Source organism: Strix uralensis, chromosome 5, assembly GCF_047716275.1.
Source record: "Strix uralensis isolate ZFMK-TIS-50842 chromosome 5, bStrUra1, whole genome shotgun sequence".
NCBI classification, from domain to species: domain Eukaryota; kingdom Metazoa; phylum Chordata; class Aves; order Strigiformes; family Strigidae; genus Strix; species Strix uralensis.
Genome location: NC_133976.1, coordinates 45,471,364 through 45,493,692, shown reverse-complemented (window position 1 = coordinate 45,493,692; position 22,329 = coordinate 45,471,364). Strand labels below are relative to the sequence as shown.

The 22,329-nt window shown below is 36.9% G+C and overlaps 1 protein-coding gene across 4 annotated transcripts in view; it reads right to left on the bottom strand.

Moving 5' to 3' along the window:
• Positions 1–1,318: 1,318 nt before the first annotated feature.
• PTPRQ (protein tyrosine phosphatase receptor type Q) overlaps positions 1,319–22,329 on the bottom strand; it is a 146,964-nt gene continuing 125,953 nt past the window's right edge. For all 4 annotated transcript variants that reach the window (XM_074870661.1, XM_074870663.1, XM_074870665.1 and 1 more), the window contains 8 exons: positions 18,490–18,580; positions 17,007–17,083; positions 14,416–14,550; positions 14,178–14,303; positions 11,806–11,954; positions 9,853–9,988; positions 6,048–6,171; positions 1,319–5,762 (listed from right to left, as the gene is read on the bottom strand). In XM_074870661.1, the coding sequence (XP_074726762.1) occupies positions 5,725–5,762; positions 6,048–6,171; positions 9,853–9,988; positions 11,806–11,954; positions 14,178–14,303; positions 14,416–14,550; positions 17,007–17,083; positions 18,490–18,580 (876 nt within the window). In that variant the 3' untranslated portion in view covers positions 1,319–5,724. The remainder of the gene's footprint in view (positions 5,763–6,047; positions 6,172–9,852; positions 9,989–11,805; positions 11,955–14,177; positions 14,304–14,415; positions 14,551–17,006; positions 17,084–18,489; positions 18,581–22,329) is intronic.

Below are 22,329 nucleotides of genomic sequence, written 5' to 3'. Positions count from 1 at the left end.
TGCTAGGCAGCCACTCTCCTCGGGTCAATTCCTTGCCCATGCCCGGAGTGCAATAATGTGTTATTGCAGCTCATTCAAGAATTCTGTGCACCACATGCAAGCCCAGATTCACACTCTGTGTATTGCCTCTGTAATACTAACAGACAACTAGTAGAATTCTGTAAGAAAAATAGTTAAATGGACCTATCATGAATCCCAGCAGAAGACTGATAAATGAAAAGGCACTGTTCTGTAACTGTTATATGCTGGATTCTGAGAATTACCAATATATTAATCAAATTACAAGTGGATAAACTTTATTCATCTGCAGTTATCTCCAATGGGTGAGCACATGCAGTCAGGAGACTGAGGGAGAGAGAGGGACATACAGGTTTACTGTTTATGCCTCCTTCAGTGGAAGCAGATCCTCTTCTCTGCCTATACTCTGTCTGTGCATGTTCTACACTTGCGGTGTTAAAATAGTTGTTTATAAATTTAAGATGAGTGAAAGAATTGACTAAATAAGAGTCGTTTTGTTCCTAGCACTAACTTGAATCACAAAGGATGTGAGCAGCTGCCATAATAGCTGTTTTCTGTATTTGTTTTTTTCAAGTGAGCTAGGGACATTTTACAGTAAAGCTTGTTTAAGTGCATTCCTGCACAGATGGCAAGAGTGTCCTGTATCTGCTCAAAGGTTGTGTCGTGTTGTCCCAAATAAGCTCTGTATATTCTAGGACCCACTTCCTGCTCAGCAGGCTTCATGGTATGTAACTGTGAGTGGTAGAGCTTTACCTGCATCCAGTATCCAAGTATTCTTTTCATATCATTCAGAACTCCATCTCCCACAAAATATTTCAGGAACACCCTGTAAAACTTCCTTCAGCTCATTATTGACTGTAAGGAGTACTGGAATGGTTTATTCATGATTACAGTGGATAGCTGAGTGCAGCTGTCATCCTACAAAAAGATCACCCTGGTAACAGCAATCAACAAGCGGAGTAAGATGATCCAAATATAACTGAAACCTTCTAAATGATGTCTTTCAACTGAAATACAAAGGCACAACTTCATTGCAAACGTTGCCTGATGGTGTGTGAAATGTATCATACACATTTTTATTCAGTGCTGAAAAGCCATAGATTTTCAGTTTTCTTTACATAGTGGAATCTGAGAAAGGGCCTACGTGATAAGGGAGCTGTGAGAATAAATAATTAAAATAAGTAATTAGTTCAGCATTGCTTTTGGGAAAAGTTATTGGGAAAAGAGAATCGCCATGCAAAATACCAAACACTGGATCCATCTCACTGTCTTAACTGACACTGAACAATGACCATTGCAAACTTTGTATCGCAATTTATTATAGCAGTAGGGGAAACTTCTGGACAGGAAGCCAGTTTATCCTTACACAGTGCCTGTGCTGCAACGACATGCAACTGATACCACAGTTCAGCTCTGAGATCAGCACAGAAGTAGGTTTGCACTTGTCTCATACCTTGTAACCATAGCCACATAGAGGACAGGGCAGAAAATGTATTCTGGGCAAGTGCCAGTGCAAAAATGCGTCTGATATTCCATGACGTCATCTGGAAATCAACTCATAGGGGAAGGGATAGAGGGAAGGTTTGAAGTAAGACCACTACACACCTTACTCGAGAACCATGTATGCCTGCCTGTAGATAATGCCTGCAGTATTTGAATTCAGGTGATTGTATTACTGTTTATCATTCCTTCGAATAGAGTCACATACAGACAAGCAATATAGCAGTAGAAAACAGACAAAACATGGAGAACAGTGTTGGGAGGACTTGTCTTTTCAACACCATACATAGCATGGTGACACAACAGTAATGGAAAAGCCATGAAACAGTGGGTCACCTTTCAGTACATTTTCTCTCATTTCCTTAAAATCAAAACCAACAAAGATACGTCCACCACCATGTGCCAATGGTTTCTAGTTACAGTCTACTGCACTCAGTGCATCGCAGGTTTTGCAGCACTGAATGGGCATGTAGCTTAATTATAAAACAACCCTAAATTCATTATTACCGTATGTATATCCCTAAAACAGAGAGCTAATTGGATACTTTTCATAGTTCTTAAAAAAAAATTAATTTGGATCTATTTTTATCGTTTATTTCCATGGATAGACAATGATCTGTGTAATGCTTAATATACATGTAATACATAGTCTGAAACAAGTACTTTTCAAGTTTTATTGTAACTTGCTGTCAAAATATTTTCAGAAAAAATCTCTTCACAGGGCTTTGTGTCCTGAATCTCTGCAAATTCGTGTCCACATCTAGGAGGCTTTGTAACTTCTGTATGCAACCAGGAAAGCTCAGTCATGTGACCTTAGTATGAAACATGATTGATTTATTGCTCTTTGCTGCTTTGTCTTAGTAACTGCATATGAGCATCCTTTGTATTGCAGCAGTATACAGGTGGTATTACACAGATTAATACACGCAATTAATCTTTCACATAATGTTATGAAATCAAATTAATGAATAGTTCCATGTATACAGTAAAAGCACAAGTTTGCACAATTATTTTTATCAACTTAACAGTATAAAAAAGAGCTTTAAATTCAACATGAATGTGATGTCCTGCTGTCTTTCTATTACTTTTGTAAATAGAACAGATCAGTTATTGAGGGCACTGACAGTAGCCTCTTCTAATGATATGCAACAGAACTGGCTATAAATATATATATGAAGACTGTTTCTTCTGTGTATGGAGATATATGTCTCTATAGAAATTGCCTGAATAATTTAATACAATATGACCTAATTTCAATACAATTGTAATCATTCTATAGAATTTGTGTATTCTTCTCCAGTTTTTATTCATTCAGTTTCTAATTTTTAGAGTACGCTCTTGCTATATTAGTAGTGCCAAGAAACTGTAGAAAATTGAGTGGTAACATTTAAAATGAAAATGGCATGCTGCTTTATATACATATATATAAAAAATATATATATATACACACACACACATATATATATATATTCTTAAAATAGCAATTGGACAAATTCTGCTTGCCTCCAGCTCTCCAGTTCTGTCAGTAGCACCACCACAGGTGTCATTGCATAAGGGAAGGAGGGCTGGAAGACGAGAGACTGGAAATTCTTTCTTCATGACTGAACAGAGGTCTAGGGGATCTCCTGATATACAGATGCTCCCCTATCCCTCTAAATCATTGGCAGGCACACAAGAAGGTCAGTGAACTACTGCTGTATTTATACTGAAAACCAGTTCTTGGAGAGAATTGCTTGGAGACACTTCTTTCCCTGACCATGTATCTTATGAGCTGTGGGCAGTTTATGCTGAATATTGGCTTTTACCCTAAAGACAATACAAAACGTGTCAAGGTAGCATGTATCAGATTGCTTATATCAAATTGTACAATGAAATACTTTAATTTCTTTTCAGTTTTTCACTTTGCCTCTACAGAAAAGAGAGTCACATTTTCCAGTACCTTACTAAGTTGCCAGATAAGCATGCTACTGAATATCATGTTTGACCACAGGCAGGTCTCCTAAAGCAGGATGTAGAAATCTTCAACGTTAAGAATTTTGTAAAACAGAAAACACTTAAGCACATTTGGAACTTCTGGAGTTCATCAGTAAGTTGCATAAGGCTTCTTAGCTTTTTCCTCCAACTGAAAGATGAATGACACACATAGAGATATTCCACCATCATGGATATAAGATTATACAAGATTATGACTCTATAACGTCAATTTATCACAGTGCTGCATGTACTGCTACCAAGTACAAATACAAATCATGAAAAACATCTGTAAGTCCCTATAAGCAATTTGTCAGAATACTTTAAAGTACATGTATAATAAATGAAGAACACATGTTTCATAGGAACCAAATGAAACTAGAGCTGTACCGAATGCTTTGCCAGAGACTCGAACAGCTGTGGACATCACCTCTCTCTCCCTCTATCCAGCTTTAAAAGGCATTGTTTTCTTTTTAGCTTGACAGGTTATGTTTACAATACCGTCAGTCTTACTGAAAGACAGATTGCCCAAAATACCTCTGTAGACGATTTCCATCTCTTTAAATGCCCTCTTTTGATTTTCATTTTAGATATTTTGGCACTTTCTGCTAAATTACAAAAGGTCCTCACTGAACCATCCTTGCCAGCTTCTAAAAAGACATCAAACACCTACCGTCATTTACTTATGAAAAAGTATCGGGTTACATACTGTACAGCATTTTCTGTGTGGTAGCTACAGTTAAGGGATGGAAAGTTTTGCTCATTTACTATTCTGTTCAGAGTGTGTGCACACAAACGTACCCACACACATACATGATTCAAGGTTCTAAAGAGGTTTTTCTGACTTCCCTGAGCTTGATTCCTCAACAAGGCTATGGATTTCGTCTGTCTAAACAGAATATAAGATGGCAACTCCAAAGTCTCTTTGCCATTATGTTTTGCAACTCAGATTGAGGCCAAAGCTTTAGCATTACTAAGAATGATACATTTCTTTACACAGAGAAAAACACAGCAATCAGTCCTTCCCCCCAATAATATCAACTGAATACTGTCACTTCTATGTGAAACCAGGCCACACTGTTTAATTATATCTTTAGTCTTCCTACTCTACCAGTTTTTGCTTTGCTTCTCAGATAAGAGCTTCCTGCTTTTTATTCCTGTTTCAGATCTATTTCCAACAATGATAATCAGTGGGAGTGCAAGATGTTTTCTTTTATCAAATCTCCAAATATTAGTTCCCATACTTTTCAGTGTCTACAGTGATTTCCCAAACCTGAGGAAGGAGCAACAACTTTTTTACTTGACAACTCTGTGTTATAAAAAAATATATTGTTATTAAATTTTGAGTAACCATTCAAAATACGAAATGTTGTTATATTCAAGAAATGTGAATGAATTCTAAACATTCTATTACTCAAGTCAATCTAACATGCATTGTAATATATAACAAATTTATAGTTTTACTTTGTTTTATCTGCTTGAAAACGTAGCAGGAATGTAAAATACTTTCCTCAGCACTGAACATATGCAATCACCATTGTATATTTAAAAAAACAACCCACTGATTCTAAGATAGCTTAAATAGCCCCAAGTGTCCCTGAAGAGCTACTGTGTGCTGTGAAAAAGCTGAATAATCCTCCCCATGTCAGAAGGTGACTCTTCAGCTGTTCAGGATCATGAGCTGATATGCTACCACTCATAAAAAAAGATTCAAAACACAAGAACGTACAGTTAGGTAAAGATCACTGTGATGGTATTGGAATTAATCTGCAAGAACTGACAACACTGAAACTAATCTAGCAAGAATGATTCAAGGAACTGTAGCTTTTACTTAAAACCAAAACCAAAAGAACACAGCAAATTCACACCAAAATAAGTTCAATGGGAGTATGAAATTTTTACATCATATTTGGCTCATTTTTCTTCTTTTACAAAGAGAATTGGAAAAAGGAATATATTCAAACACACTTTCTATTTAAATATGTACTGAATGCAGTATTCATATAACACCAGAAGTGCAGTCTGTGCAAAAGTACTCCAAATCATTATTGCTCAGTGATCTGAATAAAATACTTTAACATATTTATGAAGGCACATTGATAGAACAAAAGGTGTTTCAATCATCTGTTTTTGTTTTAATCATCAAAATAGGGGAATTCACTTTGGCCCCTGTGCTTAGAAAAATATGACTTTGACTTTCAAAATCTCATTATCTTTAATATTTAGTCTTAGTATTTACATGGTAGTTTCTTCCCATTCAAGCTCCACATCACCTACAAAAGAAACAGATACATTGCATTAACCTACCTTGTAAACAAATAGTAACTACTGGCAGATAACTATTTTGACTGAACTTAAAAGATCTTGCAGGGAAAAAAGTGGAAAGCTTGAGCAATGACTATTACTATGAGGGACACTAAAGAGCAGCAAAACACTAGAGATTTACACTTCTGAAGCCAAAAAATGCACGTCAAAGTATTTTTTTCTGCTTCTTAGTCTGGACAAGTTAATACACCTGCTATGAAACAATAATTTTGAGACAATCTGTATCTCCTTACCTTCCATGGCATCCAGGGAGTCCATCTTTTGCAGTGCTGAATAATTTACAAAACATATGGGCTGGCTATTTCCCTTGCTTGTCAACAGATCCAATACACATTGATGCAAAAATATATATTGTGCCTGTATTATGTGAATTTAAAGATGTTTGATTAGGAAAAAAATGTACTTCCAATAAAAAAAAAAATGTTTATATAACATCTCAATGTTCTCAAAGTAACTGCAGTTTAACTAGCAATCTCAATATATCAATGACCATATCATATATGCCTGATCTGATTTCATTCATTATGAGGCATAATGCGTTAAAATTTGCAAAACATGTTAATCCTTATGCCCAGCAATATATATGAAATTAGACTAATCATAACTGAGACTCATTAGTTGTTCCACAATTCTACAATAAGCTGTTCCACAATTTTCTGTAAAGGTTTGTTCTATGAAAAGATGTTTGATTACTTTTTTCCACTAGATTCAGACTGAAGAAACTGAACCACACAAATGTAATATTTAGATAAGAAAATTTTCCTTTCTAGCATAGAGAAAACCAGCAGGGTGCACTCAAATGCCAAAGTTCAAGTAAATCTAAATCTAAATCTAAATGTTCTAGGACCGTGCACCATTGCTAGGAGCAAAAAATCACATTATTTTTAGTGATACTTCTTGAACTATAACATCATGTTTAACAGACTATAATGCAAAGAGTGAGCAACTAAAGCACTTCCAAGAACATAAAGTAACTCTGGGTAATGACTGCTGAAAAGAGAAAAACAAAGTAAGTCCATGTAAGAATGAAATAATGAATGAAATAAAAAAATGAAAACATAGAAAGAAAATAAACAGATTAAGTGTATCTTCACATAGGAGAAGTACTGTACATGCAGATGCAGAAAATGAGCCAGATCACGGTATCGCAGATTCATTCAGACTGAGAGACCTCTTGAGATCACCTAGTGCAGCCCTCCCACTGCTCAAGCTGGGTCAGCTAAAGCACGTTGCCCAGGACCTTGTCCAGATGGTTTCTGAATATCTCCACAGATGGAGGTGACCAAAATAACTTTAACTTCCTTGACTTCTGCATGGGTAAACACATTACTGTAATTTTTCTGCTCAATAATTGCTATTTTGTTTCAGAACTGCCATCAATTTTCAATTCAAGTGTCTCAGATTTACAAGAGAAATTTGCTTACATGAATACGTTTTAGGGTCACAGCTCCAGAGCCACAGGTAATTAAACCAGACTTTCACAGGCCCCTGAAGTACACAGTACCATTATGCTCTTCAATAGCTTGCTTACTGAAGCAATAGCATGGCATTACTTCGAACTAGCCTTTGTACTTGACTTGGCAAGATGATAAACTTCAACAGATCCACTGAACAAATGTGGATTTCTAGAATGAAGGTCTTAGGTTTCAGCAGAGTTTAGATTGGTTATTTCAATGCAGAAGGCAGACTCTGAAAGCTCCATAACCTCCTGCATTCATACAGCTACTTGTGAGTATGCAGCAGTGAAAATCTTTCTGGGTTTCCCAGGGGAGAGTGAAGCACGATACCTGTGGAACGTATGTGTGACAAGTTATCTTCCCAGTTAGAATTAATTACATTCTTAATTATTTGAAAGTCTTTTTATGATTGGAAGTGGGAGAAAGAATAAAAAAGTTCACTAAAGATTAGGTTATGCACTTTACATGTAGTCCAAAGGCAGGCCTTGGTAATGTACAGGCCACCAGGCAGAGTAGCAGGATATTGAAATTATATCTACATTAGGGAATTAAACAGTGTCTCGATACATCTCCAGCCGGTGGAACTGGATCATCCAAACTACTTCAAATTGTTTGGATAGTCCCTTGCATAGTTTTGATCCACATGAATCAGCACTACCTCAAATAATTTCCAGGTAATTTTCAGGACTCACTGCAGACTATGGACCATTCCCTATAGGAGAGCCTGTAGGAGTTACATTAAATTGCACAGATGTGGGCCATTCTGTGCCCATTGGCTACAGTAACAGGGAGTGACTCTGTTGGCAAAAGGAAAACTATTTTGAAGCTATAATCAAGCAAAAACCAGGTCTGAGAGCAACCAGGTTTTATTTATTTTACTCATAGATCTTACAGACAGTTTCACTAAGGGAACTCTAAACTGAGTTCTGGGAAGGAATTGCTTCTTTATGTTTTTTGTGCTGATCACATAAAATCTGAATCATAGTCTACTAAACAGTGTTTTATAACAGAACTGTCAGAATAGCTTGACTACTGAATCCACCATAAAACTTTACAAGATTTGGTTCCCTTTGGGGAAGTTTTGTTGCTGATCTGCCTTTTGTAGTCCTGTAAACATGAGCTAGAAATGACCTGGACAGAGAACAGCCTGTCTCAGGATTTTGCAGTTAGCATATAGATCAATACTTGCTCTGTTTGGAAATCAGAACTGAGACCATAATCTTCTATTGCATTTTGGCACATCTTTTCCTAGCCTCTGTCAAAATATGCAAATGAAGAGGTACACAAAAATGATGCACATTTTAAAAATGTACACTGATCTTATCAAATGTCTCCCTATTTTAAGATTTTATTTTGAGGGTGCTCCCATTAAATTGTCTTCCAGCCTTTACCTTGTTTTCAGATTATTCTATTTCTAGTCAAAAGTGTAAAACAACAACAAAAAAAAGTAGTCCCAGAATTCATCATCACAGGAAAGTGCTGGCAATTGTTTATCTGCATCAAGACTTTAAAAGGAAAAATTAAAGCAATTGGTAATCAGACAGCACCTCACAAGAAACAGCATGACCAGAAGGTCTCACAAAATCTTCTGAAGTGCAGTTGGTGAAGAGAGGTTAACCGCTCTTTGTATATTCTGACACACTTTTTCTATATTCTGACATGATATAGAACAGCAGAATTGCATTCCTAATGGAACAAGTCTCCTTACATTAAAATCAGTTTAAATCTGTCAGTCATGTGGAAGTTCATCTTGAAAATGCTCACCCATACTGAGAAGTTGGTAACTCATGCTGTACTCAAAGGCTTCAGGCAGCAGCCTGGGGTTAGATCTGGCCTGCAGGAGGCTTATGCCAGAAGCCTTATGCAAACACAGCTGGATTTCCATTCCACTGGGCATTTAGGATCAGCTTTAAATTCTGCTTTACATACACCTAGATCTCCAGATACAGCAGAGGTGTTCCTTACCAGGAGGTCATCACTAACTTATATCCATACTCAGTAAGTCTGCCAGAAATGCACTTTTTTAAACCCAAACCCACTATTGCCTTGATTTTGCAAACTCTGAAGTCTGTGCTTAATTCTATCCATATGTGTAATTTTATTTGAAGAAATGTAAAAAGAATCAAGGAATCGTTAATGAGGTCAAAGGTAAATGAATATTTAAAAGTTTGGAGGACTATGCTAGATGTACATACACAAAAAAATACAGTTAAGTAGTAAATACAGTCAAATTAGGTAGTACATGAGCAAATCCATTTTTTACTTAACAACTGTTCTTCACCCAAAACTTCAAAAGGAACTTGCTCAAAGTCTGAGAAATTAGGATTTAGGCTCTAAAAACTAAATATCTCAGCACTCTTTTCAGCACTTGTCAAGACTTTTTTGGTCAAATATACTTAAATAGGTACAAAGCATACATTTGCACCATGCTTGAAATCCAAATTTTCTACCAAATCAGGATTTGGTAGAAAATATATTAGACAGCTGATTGTTATGAGCTTTCTAGTCTTGTTTTGTAGGAGATCAGATGACTAACTTTTTAACAACAGGAAAATAGAACAGATAAATATACAAATCTTACCAGATTCTGCACCATACACATTCTTTCACTTCTTAACTCAGCTACAAGTCCATAGATATCCACAAAATCATGGTCATTTACATGTTGGGTTAAATGGTCAAGTGCAATATAAACACCTGTTCTTCCAACACCAGCACTGCAAACATAATATACAGGATAAAATAAAGTTATCATGTTAATTTTTTAGTAGAAAATATTTTCTTAGAATATTCTGGTTAAATTAAGTTAATTGTGAAAAGAAAAATTCGGAAACAAATCTTTTTCAGTATTTACTTCTGTGTTTGTGTGTGTCTCCTTGTTGAATGGGATCAAATGAAATCTGGATTTGAGCCATGTTCTGATTTTGATTTCAATGCAGAAGGCAGGTTCAATGCAGAAGGGGTTGCATTGGACAAATGAGATATAACTAAACCAAACCTGTATAAGTGGAAAAATGGTCCTGCAGCTTTTCTGTGAATTTTCTAGAGCTCACTAATTCAAGGAAAAACAAATCTCAAGATTTTGTGAAACCACACCTGGATTCTGTGATGCTTTTGGTATTTGAGACAAAACAACATGGGATCTAGCAAAACATTTAAAAGAAAATACTTTTAAAAGGAGGATGAGTGTGCAAGACGCTCTGGTAGCTAGTGCTGTTTTATTTAAAGGTTTGAAAATGAACAGGATTTTCTCAAAATCACTATCAGACTTCTCTGCAATTGGTGTAATAAATGCAGGGTACACCACTGCAGATAATCAGGAAATGTATAGCAAAACTCTCTTGAACCTGCAAGATCTAATGAGCAGAAAGTAATGAATGAGTTTTCTGGATATGAGAACACATAATGATGCTATATAACCTTCAGGAATTTGAGCACAGGTGGAGTATCTGGCCCATGCTGGCCCCTTTACGTATCTGTGTTGTGAAAAGGGGGATAGGATTCATCGTAGAGGGGCCCAGAGAATGTAGTGTCCTCAAAACATGAAGACTACGTAGTTCTCTCCTGTAATAGCCTCTCTGGCCCCTGCAGTAGAGGGAAATGTCAAACCATCAATGACAACAATACCAAATAAAATGAAGCTTTATCACCCATTGTGGGTGGCACCTGTAGGACACTGAGGATAAATAAAAAGAACTCCCATGAATGACAATCTGGATGGCTAGGAAAGATATTTGTGGCACCAAACCCGGGTTTTCCTTCCACATATTTCCAGACTCACACTGAGTAAGAATGAGACAAAGAATCATTCGCAGACCTTTGAGTTCAGATCACTGTTTTGAGTGTGCCCACTTATCCAGTGGGAACACTGACCTGTGTATGCAGGCACACTCACGACTTTCCTGAAGACTTAGCCTTCCCCATACACTTACTCTTTGAAATAGCAGTTTAAGGGTGTTGAGTATGAAATCAATGGGAACTATGACAGCTGAACACCTCTAACCACCAGACCATTTATTTAAGAGCCTAAATATAGATTTTAGCTGCTTACAGGCATCCCAGCCTGAAATTTGGCATATGCAAACCCTTATTCCTCTTTGTCATTCTCTGTGGTTCCCAAATAGTTTCTTCTTTTTGATATGTGACACATACATTTTAAATACAACTTTAAATACTTATGTCTTAAGAAGAGCTATAATTATAATAGAAGTAATTAAAACCAACATGTCATTTGCTATTCATCTTCTTATGATAAAGAGGAAAATTGAGATAAATGCAGCAGTACCTTACGGTAATTGTTGAAGTAACTATTTCACTGACATCACCTCAATGGGATTTCCATGAACGGAAGAACAGAAACCCTTTGGCAGTCCCAGAAAGGACTAAGGAGCACTGCTAGAGAAACCTTCACTGCTGTCTATACTAGAACCACACCTGTGCATTCAGTTTTCATTGCTTTTCTGGCAACTTCCCTGAGCATTAATATGCACTTGAAATTCAAGATACTAAAGGATGATTTGGTGAATATGCTTACCTGCAGTGAACCACCATTGGTGTATTATCATGTGCTCGACTTGCACGGATAAGTTTTACAAAATGGATAATTGGTGCAGTAGTTTCGGGGACTCCATGTTCTGGCCAAGAAGTAAAGTTACACTGCCGCACCATCATGCAGTCTCCATGCTGAAAAATATAAAATAAGGCAGTTTTCACAGAAGAAATGTGACAGTAAGCTACACGTAGCCTTCTCAGCAATTTCACATTTAAAAAAAAAAAAAAAATCAGAGTAGCATAATAATTATAAGATGTACTTGTATCAAGAGATAATTTGTTGTGCACAGATCTTATGGCAGGTTTTTTGAGAGATGGCATCAAGTCCATCTTTCAGAAAGCATTAATGACTTCAGCAGTCACTCTCCACTTGACTTCAGTCACTACATCAATGTCATTAGCAGATTACAGGTTGAAGCTTCTATAGCTTGTTTAGAAGTTTAGTGAACTGAGACGACAAATTTATTTAGGAAAAAGCAACCATTCAAAGACTGATCTAAGGTAGTGAAGGTAAACACACATATATTGGTAAACATGGATATATTTTCCAGGTGTTTGATACCCTCTCAATCAGAGCAGCAGCAATAGAAACTCAAAGAAAAGAGCTGGTTATGATCTGCTACATAAATTAACTATGAAGGACGTAAGAATAAAAGCACAGGATCATGCCAAAGGCCTGTACTCAGTAGTCAAGGAAAAATCTTAGGGAGAATTATAAAACATGACAACAATGTACCTATAGTTCCACAAATTATCTTTTCCATTAATAGTTTGTGACTTGTGAACTGTCTTAGTCAGAGATGGTATCTCAAAATTTAGTAGCACATGTCAGAATTTTCTTCCTCTAATTTATCCAGACTTTATGAAGCCCTGTAAGCAGTCACAATATCATGCAGCAAGGAGTACCACAGTTTAATCTACTGTTGTGCAATCAACCAGTTCCTTTTTTTTTTAAATATATTTTGAACCAACCACTTGCTCTTTTCATATTGCAAGAAACACTCAACAACTGTGAACAATTATGTGTAGCAACTACTTTGGGTCTACATTTTTAAAATTGATCAACATAAAAACAAAAGACAAGTGACTTTGGATGCAATATGGCAACAATTGTAAATGATTTGCCTCACATATGCTTTTCACCTTCAATGGAAGATCATCAAGAATCCATCCATTTGTGAATGGAAGATGAAGTACGATCTTAAAGCCAGCCATATGGCACATTTAATCACATGCTTATAAAGGACATAGCTTCTTGTGCACGGTAGTTCAGCTATGGTAAATAGATCATTTAGCCAATTCAGGTTATGTTTTCTTTTCTTTTCAGCCTCACCCTGGTTTTTACAGGTGATGTTGCATTTTGGTGGCATGTATTTTTACTCTAAATTGTTCCCTTTTCCAGTCTTGTTTACCTTATGTCTTATTTTACATGAAAAAAAGTTTATCTTCTCTCATTTTAAAATGTTCGATTGTCATGTACTATGTGCACAACATATCCTTATGGGGTGACCACTGAGACAATCCCCTAGCTGCTGTGTTCCCTTTGTCACATGCACGTACCACAGGATGGTAACGCATCTATTTGGATAGCTGAGTTTAGGTTCTAGGATGTGGCGGCACTACGTACAACACAGGTCAATGTTGGGAGTGCAAAAGAAGGCTGACTTCATCTTGAGTCATTATGCGCAGATTGCTTTCTGAGCCTACCTGCTGGTCTGACTTAACGCTAGGTGCCAATTTTTCCAAAGAGTGGGAACTATAGTTGTGGACCATGACAAAGATGAACATCTATGCTGTACCCCCCACCCCCCTTCCCAGCACACAGAGTGGGAGTAATACTGATGATTCTCATTTATATTGGGTGAATCTCCTGGGGGTGGAGGCCAATACGGCTGGTGGTACAATGCAAAACAGCTGCGCTGCACCAGAGAATCTTGCCCTTTAATCTGAGAGTGATACATTCAAAGGGATTTGTCTGATACCAGAATGGTTAGGATTACTCCTTTCTGGAAGAGACAACTGAGGTGTCCAAATAGAAACTTCACCTCCCACCAGACCAGAGGTTCAGTAACCTTGATAGGCCCTTCACAGCATGTTGGACAAATATCTGAGCTCTTTGTGATAGAAACTGGAGAAAATTCTCAGGAAAAAAAAAAAAAAAAAAAAAAAAAAAACAAAAAACCAAACCCAACAACCCAGGAATGAAAACAAAATGCAGAAAAACCAGGCAGTACAGTGCATACACATTAAAAGATTAAAAGAATACTGAGGGGTAGCTGGGTGGGATGGAGCATATCTCATGTTCTTTGAGGTGTTGGATGGGTTTTATTCAATCAGCTTCCAGTTCTGCCTTACCCTTTCGATTTTTAGATCTCTAATGGTCCAGTCTATTTGAATGTCTTCCATCAATTTAGTAATCACTATATCCCCAAACACAGTCACTGGTTTATTATCTTCTGGCCAGTACTGATGACATCTTATCTGCAGGGAGATGATTACTAATTAACAACTATCATATTATAATCTTGACAGAAACTACATACAGAAATTCTAATTATATCAAATGCTTTTAATTGGTACACTGGTAACTTACCCGTCCTTTTTCAAAACATTGTGTAAGCATCACAAGTGTTTTTGCTCTCGTCTCCCACACCATTCTCCAGAAATCACCCACTGTTCCTGGTAATGGTCCCTGAGTTGCAATAAACTCATTTGGACATAAATAACCCTAAGAAAAACAAAATATTTAATACGTAATGGTTGGAAAGGAAAAAAAAAGTTGGTGTGTGACTCATAGTTGTGCCTGTAGCTACCATGCCTAAGGCTAAAACGTTGTCAGAAATACTAAACAAATTGGCATAGGCCTGGCTAATCATTGCATGGCAGATGGCCTTGGAAACCTAAGGAAGTTATGGCATTTTTTTCCACCATGTAGATCAGTTATGAACCAATGCTCTAATAAAGTCTGGGAAATGCCATCCTAATAGAAATGCATTTAGCAGAGAAATTACAGGGACATCAGGTCAGTAATTTCCATTTTAAAATATCTAAGCCTTCATATTAGCCTTACTGCAGATCCAGCCAGAGGCCACCAAGAACTATGTCAGGAGGTGACCAACAAAGCAGAATTAAATAGTGCTAAGGAGCAGTGGAGCCAGGGAAACAATTAAGGAGTGGTCTGAGAGCTACCGCAAGCTATACACCACACTGATGACCTTGTCCTTCCTGTGATCGTCAGGGATCTGCTGTAACTTAGGGATGGAGCTTACTCAAACAAATGATCTCTGATTAAAGGTCTTCAAGAAACCTACTGTAGGGGCTGACTTTTATTTTAGTGTGGCTTCTGCTGTTTAGTTTATTTATAAATCAATGTAAAACCTGGGGAGAAGAAAGTTTGTTGAAAAAAATCTGCGTAAATGCTGTCATTGCATGGGTTCTCACGGATTTGTTTCCTCAGAGAAACTAAGCGTACCCTACAGGAACTCTTCTGTACTACAGAAAGTCTAAAATAACAACAATAACAATAATAGCAATAAATTTATGCTGTAGAGTTAGCAGTCTATAATATCACAGAGTTCTGCTTATTGCTCAAAACAACTGACACAGTGGTTTATAGCACCACTGAAACTCCGTGTTGGAATTATAGCCCTATAATTCACAGCTGCCTGTTACTTACTCCATCTATAATATACAGAACAGGTGGCAGTGAGAAACTATGTTAATCCTCCCTAGTTTAAGAGTGAGGTGAGAAACTATAACTCAGGGGTGCAGAGCTCACAGTTCAGTTAATGGCTTTTTCTTGTTTAACCAATGAAAATAAAAGTAGCAGCTAAGTTCCCATTTGTTAAAATTATATACAAGACCTCTCCTTCCCTCTCATTATGTGTACGCATATGTATATACACCTAGATAAATAGGTATGTAAACACACACACATATGGTATATTTACATCTATATGCATTTATATATTTAGACATACACAAATATGGAAAGTGAAAGCATACAAAGGGCAAAGCTTTAGCCCTGAGGAATGGTAACATTACAGTTGTCTATTCACTGATGAACGGTGACCTAAAGTGAGATGCCTGCATGCAGTAAAGACATGCAAAATCTCTGCAGCTGGCTTTTGCTGCAGCTTTTGGAAGTTGCTGTTAGTGTTCCCTGTCTAAGCCTTGGCATGTCAGTTAGTGACAGGAAGGGTGAAGACCAGGCCATGCTCCAAGCTGTCTGGTCTCCTTCTCAGTGGTTCTGTGTATAGTCCCAGGGCCAAGTAACAATGTGGCATGGCTCTTCCTATCTGCTAACTGTCAGAACAAGGAGATTCCATATAAGGGGAATGAATAGCTTTTGCTAATGAGAGAGGAAGACGCACTCAGCTCTATTGCTTATGCTCTGTGAATGTCTCTTAGTTACCTGGAAATAACTATTTCTACTTGTCTTCGTGCCACCTGTTTAGACCACAGTCTGCATGTCTTGCTATATGTTTGAATAGTGCTTAATGCAAATCAAGTTTTGACATCAGGTGAGACCACCAGCAACTGCTACAACAAATTAAATGCCCAAGTCACACTTTGAGCTTCAACAGGACAAAAATGAGATAAAAGATAGATGAAGAATATACTGAGAACACAGAAAATGGGTCTAGGAAGAAAGCTGAGGATGAGAAATACAAGATTAGTTTATTCTTCAAGAAGCCTATTAGCATTTTCCTCCATCATAACTTTCACAAAATAGTAGGGAGCATACCAATCCTGCTCACCAAAATTATTAGCCATTTCTATGAAACTTCTCAGTTCAGTTATCTTGACATTGTCCTGTTCATATACAATAGCTCCACTCCTGAATGAAGAGATCAAACAACGCCTGTCTAAACAATTGACCTCAGTGGGAGTTTCACTATTGTCTTTAATGATAATGGTATGAGACAATTTATAGAAAGTAATTTGCTGGACACAGTTTTGATTATTCCTGAAAATCATTGCTTAGTAATGAAAATGGGATCATGTATATTTTTAACTAGTCACGTTCAGCACCACAGGAGTCACTTGAACAATGCCATGGCAGCAGTAGCTGTAGTGAATGAAAGAAAAATTAGAATCCTGGTCTTCTTGCAAGTTATTTTTTGACTCTCTCTTCTACCAGAAAACAAATATAGTAAAAAATGTGAGAGACGTTCTACTTACAGACACGTAGCTGGCATTAATGTAGTCAGATCCAGGAATACCAGCATCAGGCATCAGCTTTACTCTGTTGTTGTTATCTATCGTGAAAATAAAGTCTAGTTAACTAAAAGATTTGCTCAAAAACCATAGATGCATGTAACAAGTGTTCCTGGAGTGCTAAGAAATCACAAATATTGTTATTGCTAATCTAGCAATATTTGACATTGTAGAACACTAATTACAAAGGGAATTTAACCAATTTCCATTACTGTATGGTCATCCTTTCATGTTCCAGACATATTTTAATATAATACTTTTTATTTAAAATGATGAATGTGCCAAATCCTCCAATTTGATGTAAGTATGGGAGGCTCCTGTGCCTAAAGGTAGCCTGTGTACTCTAAGCTATGCTGTTCTAGCACAGACAACCTCCATGTGAATCAGACAGCAGGGTCAGGGGTCTGACAGTCTTTCCTATATACTTGCTGTCCATGTCACAGATTTGAGCCAGGTCCTGGCACTTTTACATACTTCTTTTACATAAGGTAAGCTCATTATTACAAAAAAAAAAAAAAAAAAAAAATCGAGTGTTTCCGATTTGGGCCCACAGTATGTATGCAGAAATGACAAAACCCAGGAAAGATGTCATATGTGAATAAGTAAATGCTGAAACCAAACATTCCACATTTTGATGTTTGGTCCTCAACTTAGCAAAAAAAAATAAAAATACAAAGTTAAAGATTTATGAAACTTATCTGTTTATATTTCATTGTATGTTATGAATATCAATTTTTAGTGACTGTAACTTAAAGTATGTCTTGAACAAGGCAGTAGATAGCAGGAACAGCTGCTCTGAAAAGTTAATAGTACAGAATGTAGCATTATTAACCAAGGAATGCCATGGTCCCCATCTCACATCACAGCTAATGCCTAAAATAATAATGACATTTCTTGTCTTATTAACTGAAAAATGAAGCAGTGTTGAGTACAGAGAGACAGACTCCTGTCTCCTGTGATAAAATCTAGCCTTGGCTTATAAGTTATCATACAGTCACTCTGATCTTCTGTGGAACCTTTGCAGCACACGTACACATATCCATAAGAAAGCATACCCAGGCTCCTGAAGTAGATAAATGCACAAACATGTGGATTTTATATATTTAAAAAAATTCTCACTAAAGGGAAAAAAACCCGAGGAAGAATGTTAAAGAGTTTGCTACATGGCTTGAATTACAAAGCTAAGAAACCATTGAGGCTACAGTTTCCTGCACCTGCATATTAAAGCTTGTGAGAGCAAGTTGAAAGCTACTTGCAAATAAAACTGTCTTTAAAAAAACACAATGAAAAGACAGATTACTTGACAGAAAATTATTTCATAATGTGATCATGATTGTACTGTCATTTCAAAGGCAGATCAAACAAAAATACAGTTGCATTCCAAATATATACTGCACTATCGAAGGCAGAGAGTAAAACAGAGGAGTTGATCAGTAAACATACATACATGGCTTTATGTTTGGGAAACGATTCTTAGACCTGTTCCAAGGCAGATCAGCATCAGTTGAAGCAAGGTCCTCAAGAAACTTGGGAAGTTCCTGTAGAGGTATAAATGTTTGTTGGCAAACCTTTGCATTTCACCTTCACTGAATATAAAAAAATGACACAATCACCCAGTAAGAGGAGGAATTCTTTAGTTCTGCAACAGAGTGCATTTCGAAGAACAGCTGGAAGCATTACAGAGCATTCCACCTCACTGTCAACACCAGCAACATTAGATGCAGCACTGCAGACAATGCTGTCAAGTTGAACAATTAAAGCTTACATAAACTTTCACCTTTACAAGTCTGGATAAAGTCAGCCTATCACCTTCTGTAGTTCTTTTCTGTCTTTTCATGTAGTCACATGCTTGGTTACCATGCCCTACTGACTCAGCCTTACTCTTGAATAATGCCTTTTCCTGTCACCTGTAGCTTGGGAGAGTTCTTGCCACAGCATGAGAACTGATGAGAATTTAATAAGTTGAGACAACTGGCAATTAGCTATTGTTCACGGGACTGTTTGTGAAAGGGGTGAGAAGAGTTATTTTGGGTTGTACAGCAGTTTCATAACTGGTCATTAGTTCTATTACTGAAGGGCAGTGATGGATAAATCATTCATATTGAGGAACTTATTTGATGGGGGTGTTTGTGTATATAAATAGGTATAATTTCCAAAGCTGAGTAAAAGAGTGGAGACAACTTCATAACTTGTTAATGGAGAACACATACTAATGTGATGATCTTGTAGTGATGATAAGAGAATAGAAAACTCAGAAAAGCCAGAATTTAGCCAGAATTTCTAAGTTAATAACTACATTAATTGTAATAGATTTTCCCTTTGTTTGACAAATGTTATATGATGCAATTCTATTTCAACATCTAGCTAAGATACAAATGAAGAGATCTACCTCTTACTTTGAATGAGTACAATACAAAATTTTGCCACTTGTGTTGAGTAATCCCTTCAAATTTGTCTTTTAATATTAACGGTTACTCTCTACACAGGCTACTTCCAAAAGTGGGGCAGATAGCCCTACTATCAGATTCAATGTTAATTATTTTCAAGTGCTCTTTTGCCCAGGTATTTGAGACAGTTTGTCTTCTATAAATAAAATTTAACGGGCAACAAGCAAATAAATAAATAAATCCAAGAGGTAATGAAAAATGGAAAAAACAGAGTGTTTTTTATGCCAGTGTTTTTCTTTCATTGCTAATTCAAATATTTTGCCAGCCTTATTTGATGGGTTCAGATATTAAGAATAATTTAATATGAGCATTAGAAAAAGGGGATAATTTAAAAACTGATGTAATAATTCAAGTCAATAATTCATCTAATCTGATATCCTATTTTGTACAATGGTTAATGTCTGACATATAAGCGAGAGCTCAAAACCCTTGAACTGTGTTATATGCAATATTACCCCATGAGAAATTTCTTTCACCATCTGACAAAAATCCTATGGCCTGAAGCGTGAGGACTGCTTCACTTCTATAATTATATCCTTGATAATATAGAACTGCAAGTGCTTCTGAACAGGAGGGGAAAGATGGTTTCACGATGAAAGCAAAGGACTTTCAGACAAGGGACTTGACTTCTCTTCCTAGCTCTGACACACATTTCCTTGGGGAAAGAATTAGGGGAAGAATTGCAGAGAACAACTAGATGCTCATGTCCCTTTGAAAATTAACAAGGAACTAGATCCCATCTATGCCCTTCAAAATCTCTCTAAATATCTATGTTTCCTAGGGATGAAAAGTGTATGATGATGTCCTTTCTAAAAATAAAGTTTCTGACTTAAAATCACCTTATAAAGAATGGCTGACTTTACATTTATATCCATATGTCAAAGAATTAAAAACATGGTTAACAGACATGAAGTAAATATAAAACTAAATGCAGGACTGCAACATACTGTAGAAAAATATCTTTAAAGGCACTCATTATTTTGAAATCTTGTCTTTGAATCAACCTCTGTCATATTCAGGGCACATTTCAGAAGAAAATGTGTTCATTTGCCTCTGCCTTTTGTCTCAATAATTCCTTAGAGAAGTAAAACCCCAATCCTATAACTGAATCTAGAGAAAGATCCCTCTTCTCAGACACAGTAGAGTGACTTCTGTGCACTCCTGTCAGGATTTGATAAGAACAGTAAAACAGTAAGGGTGGAGATGTTAAACTTCCACTCATTCAGAAAGCTGAAACTCTCCCACAAAATTTCTGTCATTGAACTTTGCATGAAGGAAGAACATAGATGAAATGCCTATGACACTTTGCAGGTGTTATGGGCCATGGGATCCCATATCATATGCACGTCATGAACTTTAACTTGCCTCATCTCCCTCATTCCTCTGAGTCTTAGCTTGCCAGTTAACTAGTACAGAAGTAGCACTGTTGTACAGTAGTTTGTAGTAGAGAGGAAATAGAGAAGCAGATTGTGTTATTTTTGAAATAATGCTTCCATATCTGAACAAGTGCTCAAAAGCCTCATACCAATTCTCTGCATCAGTATGGATTTCAGTCTAAATTATTATCTTCAGAATTTGGGAAAGACTTAATTGCATTCCCAGATTCAATAACAATTTGTCACAGAAACCATATTTCTTTGCACACCCATAAAACTTTGGAATAATTAATTTGCACTTTGTTTACTGTAGTACTTTTATGGTACTGTGGTGACATCCAGAGGTATTTCACTTTTTTATTCATGAACACAACTTACTGTAAAACACTTACAGAAGTATTTCTGTTTCAGTAATTTGTCAGTTACTAGAAAAACTTGATTTCCCAAAGGTACTGAGAGAGATATGAATCATCTGGAAAGCCGGAATTTTGAATATTAGCTAGATGCTGCCCACCATCAGTTACTGTGGCTCCCTATGGTTTCTCTAAACTTGTCTTTTCTGACAAGACATTGATCCATATCCTTTCCGAGGTCCAGATTCTTTTCTCATCATGTTTACACACAGGTCATATTCACCTGTGGACCAAGATTGAATCCTGGAGATCTCCAGGCACAGCAGCTTGGTCAATCCAGCAAATTAGATGAGACCAGGAATGTCCCTGGATTCCAAGACTAACTGAAATGGAAAGACGCACATTTATGCTAGAAAACTCTGAAACAGGTTTGTTGTCTACAAACTGCCTATTGTAAATGATCCCTAGACTGCTTTAGCTACCAAAACATATCTTGGAATTGTCCGGGAAGACTACTAGCTGAAACAGTCCGAATTCAAGGCAGGGAATATACTAACAGTTTATTAGTGTAAATTATCATATTCTCATCTCCAGTTCCTGGTATACTTGAATTTCTAGTACAGAGACAGCCAGAGCGCCCAAGAAGCCCAGCACCATGGTTTTAGTTATGTGTTTCAGATACAGTAGTCCATGGGTTTATATATTGAGCTCATCTCTCTAACACACATTGTATGAGCCTTGAGTCATTTATGTGAAACTAAAATGAGGAATGTGGATGGAAACAAGCAGGTCACGAGGTCTGCTTGTTTGTTGTGTGCATTGCCTGTTTCTGTGCATTGTCATTTCTGATGTCACTTCAAGTGCATTGTCGATTCTATAATTTATCTGGTAAGACAAGTGTTACTGATACTATAGATATACTCTCAATCAGGGACTGGACCTACCCTGCAATTCTGCCTGCCCTTGGACAAGTCATCTGGGGAGATATCACTACACTCTGAAACATGGAAGCTGAAGCTCAGAGAGAAAAACAATAGAAACCCAAAAGACATATAAAACTGTTGATTATAAGTTGACTAAATAATTCAGTTGAATGAGGGCTTAGATGCTT